Source organism: Nannobrachium achirus (assembly GCF_963921795.1).
Source record: "Nannobrachium achirus genome assembly, chromosome: 12".
In the NCBI taxonomy this organism is placed as follows: domain Eukaryota; kingdom Metazoa; phylum Chordata; class Actinopteri; order Myctophiformes; family Myctophidae; genus Nannobrachium; species Nannobrachium achirus.
Window position 1 is genome coordinate 60,857,812 of NC_137832.1, and position 16,255 is coordinate 60,874,066.

The 16,255-nt window shown below is 42.6% G+C and overlaps 1 protein-coding gene across 1 annotated transcript in view; it reads left to right on the forward strand.

Annotated features, from left to right (window-relative positions):
* Window positions 1–16,255, forward strand: part of LOC308296106 (rapamycin-insensitive companion of mTOR-like) — a gene marked incomplete at its 5' end in the record, with an annotated part of 73,561 nt that overhangs the window by 42,641 nt on the left and 14,665 nt on the right. The window contains 8 exons of the mRNA XM_080739233.1: window positions 1,070–1,148; window positions 2,320–2,429; window positions 3,370–3,457; window positions 4,789–4,881; window positions 5,799–5,905; window positions 7,628–7,857; window positions 8,835–9,972; window positions 11,693–11,788. Coding sequence (XP_080595359.1) covers window positions 1,070–1,148; window positions 2,320–2,429; window positions 3,370–3,457; window positions 4,789–4,881; window positions 5,799–5,905; window positions 7,628–7,857; window positions 8,835–9,972; window positions 11,693–11,788 — 1,941 coding nt within the window. The remainder of the gene's footprint in view (window positions 1–1,069; window positions 1,149–2,319; window positions 2,430–3,369; window positions 3,458–4,788; window positions 4,882–5,798; window positions 5,906–7,627; window positions 7,858–8,834; window positions 9,973–11,692; window positions 11,789–16,255) is intronic.

A 16,255-nucleotide genomic window follows, 5' to 3' on the forward strand; every position in this document is an offset into this window, starting at 1 on the left:
ATAATATCAGTATTCTGATATTAACCTGAGGGCCGCATTAAGTGAAGGTGGGGGCCGCATGTGGCCCCCGGGCCGCCAGTTGCCCATGTCTACTCTAAAGTCTACTCTAAAGTCTTCAACTAGGGGTCTGTATCCCCACTAGGACTGTACGCCTGTGAAGAGTAACACTCCAATTCCCCAAATGCAACGGGGTATCACGTGACCAGGAAATCGCGGTAGACAGCAGTATAAAACGCGACCTTCTCTATTGGCCGTTACAAAAGCACTGATGCCCACGATTCTTATTTTTCTGTTCTTAGTGAAAGAAAATACTATAGCAAAAAAATTCGAATTACATTTACTTGGATTACCTTTACGCTGAGACTCCAAAACAAGGTAAATGGCGGGTTTCCATGGCAACTGCCGATTAAATCTTGAATAATCTTGGGCACCCGACGTGTTAAAAACCTTTTAATAGGTGCAAAGATCATTGCTGATGTTTTGACAGAACTGTGTCTTCTTTGTTCTAGGGATGGGTCAGAATAATCGAATAAGCATTGTCATGTTAGTTACTGTAGATGTACAGGGCTAGTAGGCTGGGCTATACAAGAACAAATTCACAAGGATACCAGAATAAATCCACCGTTGAAGCCTTTTTCTTAATGGTTTAGGAAGAAAGCACATGCTACTGTCTTTGTTTATTTCTGAAAAACAGTTTATAGGCCAATGCAAATAATGTTATAGTATTGAGCGTTTACGAATAATCAGATGTTCGTTAAAGCAGTAGAATTTGTCTAAAAAGGTTGAATCAGAATTGTCCCAGTAAAGCGTTTTAAATCTCAAAAATAGCTCCTGATAAATGACTAGGTAAATAATTTATTCGGTTTGAAATGTTATGAAAGCCCAGATTTCCGCTAATATATTATGCAAGACAACGGCAAATTCAATTTGTCATTCAGTCTTTACTTCAATGTACAGATTATCTCACTGTACATGACTCAGTGTCTTATATCACTCCTTTTTACATAATGCATGTCATAATGTCTCTAAGTGTGCTGACACCCCTGTGAATGTCTTCCCTGCTCTTTAGGTTCCTGTCTATTCCTAAGGGTTTCTCCTACCTCAACGAGAGGGGTTATGTCAGCAAGCAGCTTGACAAATGGCAAAAGGTACGCGTCATTCCTCAAGACCCTTCCTGGTTCTTGCACATTAACTTAGTAACGTTGTATCTGACAGGGACACGTTTTAACCACTTGCTCCAAGACCTTTGTTTAAAAAAAAAGACTAAGCCGGTATTGAACGAAAATGTCTGATCTTCAATCTTGTTGATCTGCGATATTTTTGAATCTTCTTGAACATTTTTGCCTATGACGACACGACCAAGAGGCATGCCAGGGTGAAAGTGGTACTGATAATGTATTATTATTATTGTTATCACTACTATTATTTTTGCTCGACCAGCTGTCCGTCAGTCTGTCAGTCTGTCACACGTCACACTTTTGCCCTGCTCATATCTCCGCAACCGTTGCCCCGATCCATGCCAAATTTCGCCTGCCAAACCACAACCTCCACCCATCAATTCTCACATGACCCTCTTCTAGCGTCACCATGAGGCCGATTCTTGCAAAACACATTTTTGGACACTGCTCCTACAGATTTTGCCCTAAAATCACGCAAATCGGTACACAGTATGTCTACACTCATCTCATCACCATGGATCTGTCCCATGAAGTGCCATCATCAAGGTGATTTTTTCAAACACATTTTTGGACACTGCTCCTACAGATTTTGCCCTAAAATCATGCAAATCGGTACACAATATGTACACTCATGTCATCAACATGGATCTCTCCCATATAGTGCCACCATCAGGCCAATATTTTCAAACACTTTTTTGGACACTGCTCCTACACATTTTGCTCTCAAATCACACTGCGACCTGACGGTCGCTTATCTCCCGATTAGGGAGTCTTACTGGTCACTACTATTATTTTTGCTTTATTTAGACAGGACAGTTTAGAGTGACAGGAAGTGAAGGACCGGGCGGGTTCTGCAGCCAGACTGGAATTAGTGACATACTGTATTTATTATATGGACAACACATTATCCAGTTATCATACTGTAGTTATTATATGGACAACACATTATCCAGTTATACTGTAGTTATTATATGGACACATTATCCAGTTATACTGTAGTTATTATATGGACACATTATCCAGTTATCTACATACTGTAGTTATTATATGGACACATTATCCAGTTATACTGTAGTTATTATATGGACACATTATCCAGTTATCTACCGTGACTCTCATCCTAATAACCTTTGGATTGCAGGAATATAACCTAAAGTATGTGGACCTGATAGAGGAACAGCTAAACGAAGCACTAACAACTTACCGCAAACCTGTTGACGGAGACAACTATGTCAGACGCAGCAACCAAAGGTGAGTTGGACTGTAGTCTAAATGGTTGGGTGTAGATAATAAGTTGCATTGAGTATTCAATAATTGTATCCGTATTTCTGCAAGGGCATTAACGACTTGTGATTTTTGCAAGTCGACTCGACTCAGTAAAAAGTTGAGTTGAAGTCGACCTTATCGTTTGATGACGTCATCACATCACACACTTATTTTGGGGGGTCCCCAGATGATTAACTTAATGTGCAACATTGTTTTCTCACTCAACTGTAAACAAACCAACATAAAGTTGAAGTAGTTTAGAGGGTATCTTCACATTTCTAAAGTGACAATTAATTTAAGGACTTTTTAATACCTCTAAAATGACAAATTAAACATTGTCCAAATTGTCAAATATAAAGAGGCAGAAAGTGTGAAAATAGCTGATCTACATGCTCAAAACGCCTCGCATCGCGAGGCGTTGTGAGCATGTAGATCTGCTATTTTCACAATAGAACCATGTTATACCAAAAGCCTCAATTCTTATTGCTCATCAGGGTGGGGGTCCCCAGTTAAAATATGATTATTCTGGGGGTCGCGGCCTGAAAAGGTTGAGAACCACTGTAATATTGGATCATTCTGTCCTTGACAATAAGCAATCCTACTGTTTGAACTTTGAATGCTGTACAGACGCACACATGGAGCAAAAATAATGATAGAAAAATACAAAGGATTATTTTTTTTTCCAACTTCGACTTTCCCTGGTGGGAGTCGACTTGTGTAATGAAGTCGACTTGTCGACTTTTTCGTTAATGCCCTAATTTCTGCTGCCCTAGTGCTGCTTGTAAAGAACTTTTAGTCAGTCTGTTTCGAAGATAATATACAAATGATGTTATATAAATTAAACAAGGTTTATTATCATTGTTGTTGTTGTTGATATTACTATGGGGTTGATACTGTTTCTGATATCTCCTGTTGTTTTTCTCAGGTTACAAAGACCAAATGTCTATCTTCCTGTGCACTTGTATGGTCAGCTCGTCCATGACAAGACAGGCTGCCATCTACTGGAGGCTCAGGTAATTGCTTGGCTTATTTCACACAAGTACTGTACAATGCACTAATTAATAACAATAAAAGGTGCTACGAAAGGTCATAGGACAGTTTTTAGTCCAGCTCCAAAGGAGACCAGAGCAGTGTTCATTTCATAGACTAAAACTCTGATGAAAGATGTTTGATGACTACCTTTTTTCACTGACCAAAACTAAATAAAATCTAAGCTATGAGGACTAAAACTAAGAATAATTATAATATAAAAGTATCAGTAATATTGACAATTTCGTCAACAAATAAAAACTAGACTAGGACGCTGTGGCCTGTCACTCCGGACGAGGTCGACACGCAGCTGGTCTCCGAACTCTCCTCCGTACCGAGCACGCTCAGCTTAAACTCAGAGTCCACCAGCTCCCGACACAACAGCGAGAGCGAGAAAATACGAGTCAATTTACATTTGGTTGCGCTCGGGTGTTTGCGCTCTTGAAATAGCAGATCTACAAGCCCACAACGAGTCGCGAGCTTGTAGATCTTCTATTTTCAGTATGCGATCAAGTGTAAAATCTGCCAATACGACGCCATCAAGGCCTGCCAAAATACATCAACTGTAGACTAAACCTGTTCAAATGACTAAAATATGGCTAAAACTAAATGTCATTTTATTAAAAATTTACGGTCAAAATATAGCACTGGTCCAGAGTGTGTGTGGCCATCACAAGGGTGATGTAGAGCAGGGGTTCCCAAACCTTTTTTTGTCTCAGGGCACCCCATAATTCTTTTTTTAATCCGAGGCACCCCTACATTATAAGTTTCACTCCCAGCACCTTAAATTTATAGCATATCGTCGTTGTCGGGTGGAAACCTTGTATGTCCAAAACCTTTCGATTTCTATTTATCATCTAAAAATGTACTAAACTAGTGAAAACAGCAGATCTACAAGCACACAACACCTCGCATCGCGAGGTGTTGTGTGCTTGTAGATCACTAGTTTTGTGCGACAGTCTTGTATGATGAAGCAGGCCTTTGCTTTACCAAAAGACGTACACATTTGAAACTTGGAGATACAAGGTTTCTGCCCGACAGTGACGATATTTTAGTTATTATGTTGCGTGGAAAACGTTGAGATAATAGCCATTTTGGTTAAAACTTACTGAAAATAACTTTGTACTTCAAGTTTAAAATTATACTCAATATGTTTTCAAGTGTCCAAATAAATTCCAAATATTATCAAATTATCTCGCCGCACCCCTGGACTGCTGTCACGGCACCCCAGGGTGCCCCGTCACCCACTTGGTGTAGAGCTGGGGTCCTGGAGGTGCAGGCTAACTGTCTTGTCCTCTTTGTGTGTCGTATCCAGAGCGTGGTTCCTGACCTCAGCTACACGGTTCGCTCCCCGATGCTGGACACCTGGGAGGGAATCAAACAACTGAAGGCTGCACTTTGGGCCCTGGTCAGTAACGCCAACCGCCAGTTGTGTTTATAGTAGGGATGTCCGATATTGAATTTTTTACAGATAACCGATAATATCCAACTCTTAATTTCCGATTCCGATATTAACTGATACCGATATATGCTCCCAGTTTGAAATACATTAGGTTACTGACCCCCATTTAATGGCATTTATATATCGCTGGGAACCCATTCCAACAAATGGAATGGGTCTATTTGGTTCCATTTGTACACTAAAAGTTACAGACCTGTAAGGGTCCATTTGGTTCCATTTGTACACTCAGTTACAGACCCCTAAGGGTCCATTTGTTTGCTAACTATCTAACATTAGCTGGGGACCCCCTGAGAGTCCCCAAACCCCACTTTGGGGTTTTTGTCACGCCCCTACCATACAGTAAGAACTATTTTTTTTACCGATACCGATATTTTCCGATATACATTTTTATGCTAATATCGGCCAGTAATATTGGCCCCTCCGATAATATCGGACATCCCTAGTTTATAGTTGTTTTCCGATAACGATACCAGAATCTGCAAAAAGCTGCCCATACAGCCTAAAAGGCTGGTGTCGGCGACTATGACAGTCTATATGCCATTCCCGTACCACATCATTTATCACAATGATTTACAGTAATATTTTGAATGCATAGTTTGATTTTGCACCAATGTTTTATACCCTTATTGTAACATGTACATGCACTTTAAGAGTTAATAATAGAATTTGTATTTATTCCTAAATAAATGGTTCTCAAACCTTTTTTTATTTCAAGGACCCCCATAACTCTGAGAGTACACTCTCATCGGGAAGGAATAAATTGTATCGGTAAATCGGTACTAGTTGTGTTCTCACTTCACGGGAAATGTGTTGTTTTTATTATTATATGGCTTTAAACGGTGCGTCTCTCTTCATTCTCGTAGGGTAACATCGGCTCTTCAAACTGGGGTCTGAATCTCCTCCAGGAGGAGAATGTGATTCCTGACATTCTGTCTTTGGCTCAGCACTGCGACGTGTTGTCCGTACGAGGGTAAGAGCTTTCTGTTGTCCGTACGAGGGTAAGAGCTTTCTGTTGTCCGTACGAGGGTAAGAGCTTTCTGTTGTCCGTACGAGGGTAAGAGCTTTCTGACGTGTTGTCCGTACGAGGGTAAGAGCTTTCTGTTGTCCGTACGAGGGTAAGAGCTTTCTGTTGTCCGTACGAGGGTAAGAGCTTTCTGCATGCTCTCTCAGTTGGAACTTTAGGGAAGTCTGTTTACAGAGTGTCACAGACCGCTGCCGGTGTTAGTTTTTTTTTTCCCCCCATGGGCTTCCCCGGTAGTCTTGAAGGACAGGACAAGCAAGCTGTTAGTGTGTCTGGTCTGTGATGATAAACCATGACTGATCCATTATGAGAGATCATAATCATTCCTCTATTAATCATTCTGAGACCTACTGTACACACTTGAAACCTTTGTGATTTATGGATTTTAAATTAACATCATTAAAATGTTTGTTTACAACTTTATCTGAGACCTTTTTTTAGTTTTTTTTACTGATTAGGTCTACAACTCTACATACGTTATATTTGTCTAGATTGATATTTTATGCATTTGATATTGATGTATTGTACCTTGCTTATTGTATTGATATATTACCTTGCTTATTGTAAGTCTCTCTGGATTAAGAGCGTCTGCTAAATGCCTAAACTAAACAATCAATTTCTATTTGATGATATGATCAAGGTCAACCTGGCCTGCTGGCCTTTGGTAGACCTAGGTATTGCTGATTAACCCATTAAGACCTGAGGCCGATATCTACAAATGCCTTCACTTTTAAGATTCAAAAATGCTCAAAAATAGAAGATGTTCAAGCTGAGTGAGGCCGATATCTACAAATGCCTTCACTTTTAAGATTCAAAAATGCTCAAAAATAGAAGATGTTTAAGCTGCGCCGTGCTGTGAGCTTGTGTATCTGCTATTTTTGAATAGCCAGCACTAAAATCTATAACGACACAGATGCTTTCCTGGTTGTAAGATATCAATAACTGAAATCACAGATTTATTGGTGAGACTCTTTGGTGAGATATTTTGGGAAAACATAGTAAGATACTGAGAAGCACATGTATGTCACGGACACAGAACTCAAGTCATTTGTGATTTGAGTTTAGAATTCCTCGATACGTTTGCATGGTCGTCTCACTCTCTCCTGTGTTCTCCACAGGGTTCCCACGGTCATGAAATTCCTGGAAATATTTTGAAATTAGAAAAATATTTTTTCCAGTACTGGAAAAGTTTTGGAATTGAACAAGGGTCCTGGAAGGTCCTGGAAAAAAATAGCTATGCATTGTCTTTGGTTATTGATTTTGTTAATACCTCTGAAATTAAACATGGGCCAAATTGTCAAATATTAGAGGCAGAAATTGTAAAAATAGCCGATCTACATGATCCCAACGCCTCGCTACGCATGTAGATCTGCTATTTTCACAATAGAACCGTGTTATACAAAATTCCTCAACTCTTAGTGCTCGTCAGGGTGCCGGGGTCCCCAGTTAAAACATGATTATTTCGGGGGTCACGGCCTGAAAAGGTTGAGAACCACTGGCTTTGGGCATTGCGCATAGGAGTAAGCGACTCGTTATTGAGCTGAATTATTGTTATATAGTCCTGGAAATTGGGTTAAATATTCTGGAAAAGTTTTGGAAAGGTTTTGGAAATTAATTGGTAAAAATGTGTGGGAACCCTGGTTGTCTCACTCTCTCTCCTGTGCTCTCCAGGACATGTGTGTACGTGCTGGGTGTGATCTCCAAGACGAGGCAGGGCTGTGAGGTGTTGAAGCAGTATGGCTGGGATACGGTCAGGCACAGTCGCAGGACGCTGTGGCCTGTCACTCCAGACGAGGTCGACACGCAGCTGGTCTCCGAACTCTCCTCCGTACCGAGCACGCTCAGCCTAAACTCCGAGTCCACCAGCTCCCGACACAACAGCGAGAGCGAGTCTCAACCCAGTGAGTTGCACATGTTATTACCAGCCCTATGTTCGTTGAGAGGAAGCTCCGAGCCACTAGGAAAAACTCAACTGCTGCTTTTTAACTTTAGTTTTATTATTATAAAACATTTAGTTTTGAGTTCTCTGTGGTTGAGAAATCTCTCTCTCAGGTTCATCATTATGTGGACCCTCTTCTAATGGCTATTAGGAAGCGGTTGGTGCTTTTGAAGGGCTGCAACGAAATTATTTTATTAGTGATTATTCTATTGACTACGTTTCCGATTAAAGGACAACTTTGTTTTTTTACAACAAGGGTTCATATTTTATGATAGTCATTAGAGAAAAGAAAAGTGTTAAAATGTTTTCATTTACTTCTTTATATTGTTTTAGTGATTTAACGATTTTGATTTGCATGCATGCAAGTGGCTAAATATGTATTTTTAGACACAATAAGCCCATTCCCAAGATGCATTCACTCTTTCATGGGCAGATGTAACTTTTGAGGGCAAGTGTAAATAGTAACAAAGCAATTGCTGGCTTATTGTGTCTAAAAGGACATATTTAGCCACTTGTACGCATGCCCCCCAGCCACTGAAATCAAATGCTAAAATCACTAAAACGATAGAAAGCAGTAAATGAAAACATTTTAACGCTCATCTTTTCTTTTCTCTGATTACAATCTAAAATATGAACCCTTGTTGTAAAAAAACAAAGTTGTCCTTTAATGAATACTCAAGAAGGGTGTTTTATGATAATTAACAAAATCAAAGAGAAATTAATTGTAATAGATTTTTGTAACTGACTAAATTGATTAGTCTGATTAATCTCTATTAAGTTCTATTTCAAATGTCGTACAACAGAATTAAGAAAAAAAGAAAGAAAGAATGTAGCCGATCTCGAAGCTTGCAATGCGTTGCATCAGTAATTTTTAGTCCGATAAATTGTTGAACCACATAATCCTCCCCATTAACTGTCACTCACTCCTTGTGTCCACAGGCATGTACATCCTGGACGATGACAAATGCGACATCCTGGACCAGTCGGACGACACGGGCCTCTACCGCTCCAAGCCCATCAAGGACCGCAGCCCCTTCACCATCCTGGCCTCCACCCGCTTCGTACGCAACCGCTTCCTCAACTCCCTGTCGCTCCCCAGCAAGAAGCTGCGCTCCACCAGCGACCCCAAGGCTCCGTCGGGCTCCCGCACCCCCACGGAGCTCAAGACGGGGGGCATGCGGCGGAACAGGACGGTGACGGAGCCCTCCATCTACTGCACCAGCCAGGGGGACGTCTTCACCCCCATGTTCAACGGCAGAGGCATGCCCAAGAGTCCCACCGTCAGCCTGGAGACGTCGTTCGTGGGCACCAGGGGCGGCTCCGAGGAGCAGCTGGCCGAGGGGCGCCTGACCCGCGGCGGGGGCTTGGTGATGTCGTCGGGAGGGTCCTCCGGGGGTCTGGCGCTGGGGGTCCTGGGAGGGAACAACGGGACCGCCGAGCCTCCTAGCCGTGAAAGAGAACAGAGTAGCCGAGAGCGTCTCGCCGGCGGGGACGGCGGCTCCTCGACGGGCGGCGGGGGAGGCAACGGGGGAGGCGGGGGTGGAGGGGGCGGGACTCAGTTTAAGAGCCGCAGTCAGAGCTTTAACACGGACACCACCACCAGCGGCATCAGCTCCATGAGCTCCAGCCCGTCCCGGGAGACGGTGGGAAACCCCGAACACGCCGAGCCCGAGCCCGACTCCTCGGACTGCGTGAGCCTCAACACTGTCGTGTCGGCCGGTACCGTCAAAACGCTCTCCTCCCTCACGCCGCAGGCTCACGCCAACCACCTGCCCGTCTCCAAGTCCAACTCTGTCTCCCTGGTGCCGCCGGGCTCCTCACACACCCTCCCCAGGCGGGCGCAGTCTCTCAAGTCGCCCTCGGTGACCACCATCAAGAGCCTGGCCGACTGCAGCTTCATGTACACCAGTCCGCGCGACGCGCTAGGCTACGCCACGCTCAGGCGGCTGCAGCAGCAGAGGATACACCCCTCGCTGTCCCACAGCGAAGCGCTGGCGTCCCCCGCCAAAGACGTGCTCTTCACCGACACCATCACCATGAAGACGGGCAGCCTGGACTCCAGGCTGACGCCACGCAGGTAGGCTGGCTGCTGGAGGAGGCTCAGAGTAGACTGAACAGCAGGAGCCACTCATTTACTGCCTTTTATTTCTGTCTGTTTTTCTACTGTACGTTGGTGTTATAAATGAAGGGTTTAAATGTGTATGTTGTGCTGTGTCTAATCAGGTTGTATGATAGGAGGGTCACGTGTCCAGAGCCCAGCTCCATAAGTTCGTACCGCAGGATGTCTCAAATCCTGGTACCGCGCCGGTGGGTGATCCAAACTACTTTTCATCCTCTAGTCTGTAGAGATGTGTAGACTAGCTACTTGTGCTGGTGATTTCCACCTGCAGATTATCCCTGCTGCCTATAGATTAGCTTTTGGTTTTAATGCTTGGATTGATAAAACGAGGGAGGGTTTTGAAGACATGTAGTATTAGACCCATCCTGTGCTTCTAAGGCCAGCAGTTGGTTTGTGGTTTCCTTTCCCTTCCCTTAAAGTCCAGATGAAACGCCACTTCAAGAGTATCTCGTTGCTGTCGGGCAGAAACCTCTTATCTCCATATTTTAGCTTGTTGTGTTTTTTCGTTAAATGAATTCCCTACTTCAGGGGTCTTCAACCTTTTAAGGCCAAGGATCCCTTAGTTGAGAGAGAGATGAAGCAGGGACCCCCCACAACATGTTCATAGATTCCATATAGTTTCATTGTTTGACAAGCACTATCCTCAGTATATTTTTTATTCAGATATTTAACCACTTGAATCGTCAATACTTAATTAACTTGACCTTTCACTCTGTACTTAGTCTGCTCTTTTTCCCCCTCTACACCAAACAAACCTCTTTGCTGAAAATAGCTGATCTGCTATTTTTGGCTAAAGTTCTTGGAATGTGGACGCTATAGGGTTCAGGTGGTTGATATAAAAAGGGAGGAAAAAGTTTCTATATCACACAAAGATTTGGAGGACCCCCTGTAGTAACTCTGAGGACCCCCTGTTGAAGACCCCTGCCCTACTTGATCATACCACATACTAACGTCACACAACAGCAACAAAAGTAGCAGATCCGCAAGCTCAAAATGCAGTGTGAAACGACGCGCTTTGAGCTTGTAGATCTGCTACTTGTGCTGCTTTTGAATTTGAGTCCTGATAAGTAACAGTTTTTGATAAATGAGGTTCTCACCGGACAGAGATGACTACTACTGTCTAACCTCCATATCGTAGGGCATTCACGAATAATGATTTTTAGTATTCTAATTATTCGACCTCAAAGTATTCGAATAGTCGAATATTCGACAGGACTGACCAAACTGGCCAAACTGTCAAATATTAACTAAGCAAGAGGCGAACATTGTGAAAATAGCCGATCTACATGCTCACAACGCCTCGCGTTGCGAGGCGTTGTGAGCATGTAGATCTGCTATTTTCACAATATTTATCTGCGGAACCGAGTCACATTAAATGTAATATCTACAATTCCAAGTGCTTGTCAGGGTGGGGGTCCCCAGTTCAAATATGTTTATTTTGGGGGTCACGGCCTAAAAAGTTTTGACAACTCATTCTTATGACTTTTTAATCTAGCCAAGCTTTATAAACTTTATGTTTTTAAAGAGAAAACAATAAAAACTCGAATAGTGACTTTGATATTCGAATAGTTGGTGAATGCCCTACCATATGGTGATGTATTTCAGAGTGAAACTGGACATCTGTTGGTGTTATGAACGAAGGGTTTACATGATGTGTATGTTATGCTGTGTCTGTCAGGTTGTATGATAGGAGGGTCACGTGTCCAGAGCCCAGCTCCATAGGTCCCAGCACCACAAGTTCGTACCGCAGAATGTCTCAGAGCCTGGTACCGCGGTGGGTGATGATCCAAACTAGTTTTCATCCTCTAGTCTAGTCTGTTAGTAGAGATGTAGATTAGCTACTTGTGCTGGTGATTTCCACACGCAGCTTATCCCAGCTGTCTATAGGTTTAGGTTTTAATGCTTGGATTGATAAAAACCCTTTAGTGGATGTAGTAGTATAGTAGACCCATCCTGTGCTACAAAGGCCAGCAGTTGGTTAGTTGCTTCCCTCTTCCCTTAAAGTCCAGGTGAAACACCACTGTCGGGCAGAAACCTCTTATTTTCCATATTTTATTTTTTGTGTGTGCGTGTGTGTGTGTGTGTGTTTTTTGTTTTGTTTGTTTGTTTATTAATTCCCTACTTGATCATACCACACTAACGTCACACAAAAGCATCAAAAGTAGCAGATCCAGGGGCACGGTGGTGCAGTGGTTAGCACTTCGCCTCACAGCTCGAAGGTCCTGGGTTCGATTCCCGCCCGGGGAAGCTGTGGGCGCTGGGGGCGTGTTCCTCCACCCGCGTCATCAGCGCCCACACCCTAGGTGGGGTTGGCGATAGGGCCTTTCTGTGGTGAGTTTGCATGTTCTCCCCGTGTCTCCTTGGGCATAGGCCCTCACACAAAAACATGCAGTAGTCCTGGTTTCTATACTACCTCCCCCTAGCCAGCCGGGTGCTCCCCAATGTCCCCTGGCGCGGCAGGGGGAGAGCGGAAACCAGGACTACAGGTTAGAAGAATGGGTTGCAAAAAACGTGGGATAAAAAAAAATATATATAAAAAAAAAAAATAGCAGATCCACATTAATGCTCGGAATGCGGTGTGAGATGACTAGGGATGGAGCTCGAAACAAGGGTCCGCTACAAATTCGATAAACAAATTTATTGAGTATGTGGTATCAATAATATGTGGGCCTATCAAGATTGTTATCGAGCATAGCGGCCCATGACGTCATGTTTAAACAATCAAGACAAGAGGCGATCAAGAAATTATTACAGTACTATTCATAATATAGAATAATTTAACACTTATTGCGCTCTAATGAATGATTTTTTTAAATGATATTTAATGATAATATTTGTTACTTTTGTCAATTGTCATCTTTATAGTTGGTGGTCAGCCACAAACTCAGTCACAACAAGTGGCCAATAAAAAAATATATACCAGTTCTGTTCAGAATTTGTTGTCTAACATCTTTCCACAAAATATCAGAAAACGCTCAATAGTAGTCTCGATAAAAGCCCGGCTCTTATCAATAAAGATTAACGAGCTCCATCCCTAGAAATGATCTGCTACTTTCGCTACTTTTGAAGGTCCATAAGTTTGGATACATGAGGTTTTCACCGGAATAGGATCGGCATAGCGTCGAGAGAGTTTACATTTTGGCATGTCATAATGAACGTGGAGAAGTAAAACAAATTATTGATGGGTGGATGACTGGATGTCATGCTATAATTGGTTGAAATGAAATCAGTTGGTTTCAAGCCCATTGTAAGCACACCTCATATTTTCTTTTTACTTTTCATTTCACTTTGACTCTAACGCCATAGTGCTCTGCTCTCCCATTGAGACTCAATACAGTAGTAGCCTTCGTGTACAGTAGTTGAACTCCCATTGAAAACCTCTGCATAGGCTCCAGGTTTTAGGTCTACTGTGTGATGCATACGTATTACGTGATAGGTAGGTATTCACTTCAAGTCGTGGCTTGCTGTGCTAGTGTGAGCTTGTGAACTTGGGTTGCCGCTGCAGTGTCGAATGATTTATTTAGAACTTCTCTGGCATTGGCTTTAGTGTCCATTTACATTTTGTTTGTTCTCTTCTGTTTTCTATTTTCACACCTTACTTCTTATACCGGTAGTAGCACTTTAATCTTACCACCACCACCTTGTTCCAAAGCAATAACCTGTAGAAAAGTAAGATTTAGTACGGTGTGAATTAAGCAATATTACACAAGAGGCTGTGATTTACTGTGATTATTGGCACGACATTGATGCGATCTGGGACGAGGCGGAGCCGTGTTCCGCAAGAATCATTGAAGTGCCAATAATCACGATAATTTTGACCCTTGAATATAATATTGCGATTATACAAGTTGCCATCAAAATAACACATATACAAATGTAATCATCATATTATGGGGCATTTCGCTCTCAAAATAACTTTCTGTTGAGTGTTATCTCTGTTATCCTGGAAATACAGAGGCCCTGTTCCCTCCAAGTAACAACACTGAGATGGCTGTGCTCTAGACAACTTTTCCCAGCTGTAGAGTGCCAACAGTTACTTTACTTTTCAACTCTCTTCTCAGCCAAGCCTGTAACAATTGTTACATACAGTAATCGTCTAATCGCAATTATTTGAGATGATCTCAATTATTTCTGCATAATGGATTCCATATTAAAAATACATACATGAAACATTTTCAAAATATTGTGGAAATAGTGGAAAATGATTTAAATGTCATTTTCTTTGTATATTTAAGTATTTCTTACATCTGCCCTGTGCAATTTCAAAGTAATTGTGTAATGAGTGTAAACGCGTTTTATTCATATGCTCCAGTGTGCAACAAAAAAAAATATTGCATTATTACTTTAACCATTATTTTATGCTTTAACTATTAACCCATTTGTAGCCGATGCCGAGAATACTCGTGAAAAATACTCGAGTACTCGGAGTGCCGATCCCGAGTATACTCGCGTAATATACTGTATATAGAGTAATGCTGGCAATCTTACCCTATGGTCCGTTGGAAAGTCCTGGCACGATCGGCCTCGCCGATTCATCATCATCGGGGATCCACGTGCACAAAATAGTAATCCCTTAACATGGTAGCCGACGGTCTATCACATCTTTAACACCTTCTAAGCCTGGCCGTACTCCCTCGGACTTCCTACTGGGTCCCATCAGCCACACGTCTATTCCCGGACTTTTGATATAAATTATAATAAAAAATAAAAAAATCATCGGAAATTCTTCTCTGTGTCTTTTTGGAGCGATCTGAAAGGGTTAATATGCTCTGACAGTCATTTTCTGGTGCTGGGTGTGATACTCCTAATATCCAGCAGGCCACGCCGTTGACTCACATTCTGGATGGATGGCTGGCCAGGAGGAGCCTCATCCTCTCCCCAGTGTTGAAACTCAGCAAGAAGCTCAAACAAGATGGCTGGTCTTTGTCTCTGTTCGTGGATCGCGGTTTCAATCACGTTCGGGCGCCGCTTCTCTATCGCTCCTTTCCCTGCTTCGCCGCACGTAAACGAATGGAATTGATCTCCCCTCCGCCTCGCCAAAGTAAGATCGCCGACCTCTGCAGGATGAATATGTACGCTGTGTCGAGCACTCCAGTACGTGTTGTTATCATGTGGGCTTTGTTTTTTTAAAACATGTTTGTAAATAAATGGCTTATTTCTTCGGCGCTACCTCTGTTCAGAGGGTTCTGCCGCGGCTTGCAACGTGTTAATGTCCATTTTCTCCAAAAAACACTTTTGAAGCCAAGGATGGCATTAGATTCTCGCTACAATAACATAATAACAAAGGGAACGATCCGCCATTAATCCAACCGCATGGGGAGATGACCACTTCCGGTGAATGACGTCATGACGTCAAACAGGAAATGTTTGCGCAATCGACTTCTGGCCTTCAAAATAATAGAATGGCCGCGGACGGAGCCTGCGAGAGGCACGCTGGACATTTTAACCCGTTCATGTCTGGAGCACAAAATGAGTTAAACAAATCTGGAAAATGTGTGCCAGTCGTTGAATATTTCTGACCCGATTCTACATTAATGTCTTTTAAAACCTTCCGAGGTTTTTGAAAAACTCATGTTTCTATCATCAGTGGTTCTCAAACTTTTTCATGTCAAGGACCCCCCAAAAAATATATGTATTTGGCCGCGGACCCCCATCTCCAGGACCCCCCCCCCCCCCCCCCCCCCCCCGAAGCAAAGTTTTGAGTTAAAAGGGTTTGCTTTGAAAAATGATACATTCAAAGACTTGCACAGATTATATCTGCTATTTTTCAATAGTTAAAGCATAAAATAATTCCAGGTCTTAACCCATTTAGGCCTAGAATTATTGAATGCTTTAACCAGTGAAAAATAGCAGATCTGCAAGCTCACAGCGCGGCACCGAGTGCCGCGCTGCGAGCTTGTAGATCTGCTATTTTTTGAAAAAGTCGTGAAAATGTGTGCAACTCTTTGAATATATGTATTTTTAAAGCGAACGTTTGTAACTAAAATGTTGCTTCTGGGTGGTCCCTGCAACTAAATATTTTGAGATGGGGGTCCGTGGCCAAATACATATCATTTTGGGGGTCCTTGACATGAAAAGGTTAGAACACCACTGACATAGTAATCTCTCAAGAACAGACTAACTGAGCTCCAGTTAAGTGAAAAGGACCTTTTCTTTGACGATGGCTGGCCACTGGCCAGATTGCTGACATAGAAACATAGGTTTTTCAAAAAACCTTAGAAGGATTCAAAAGACACTTATA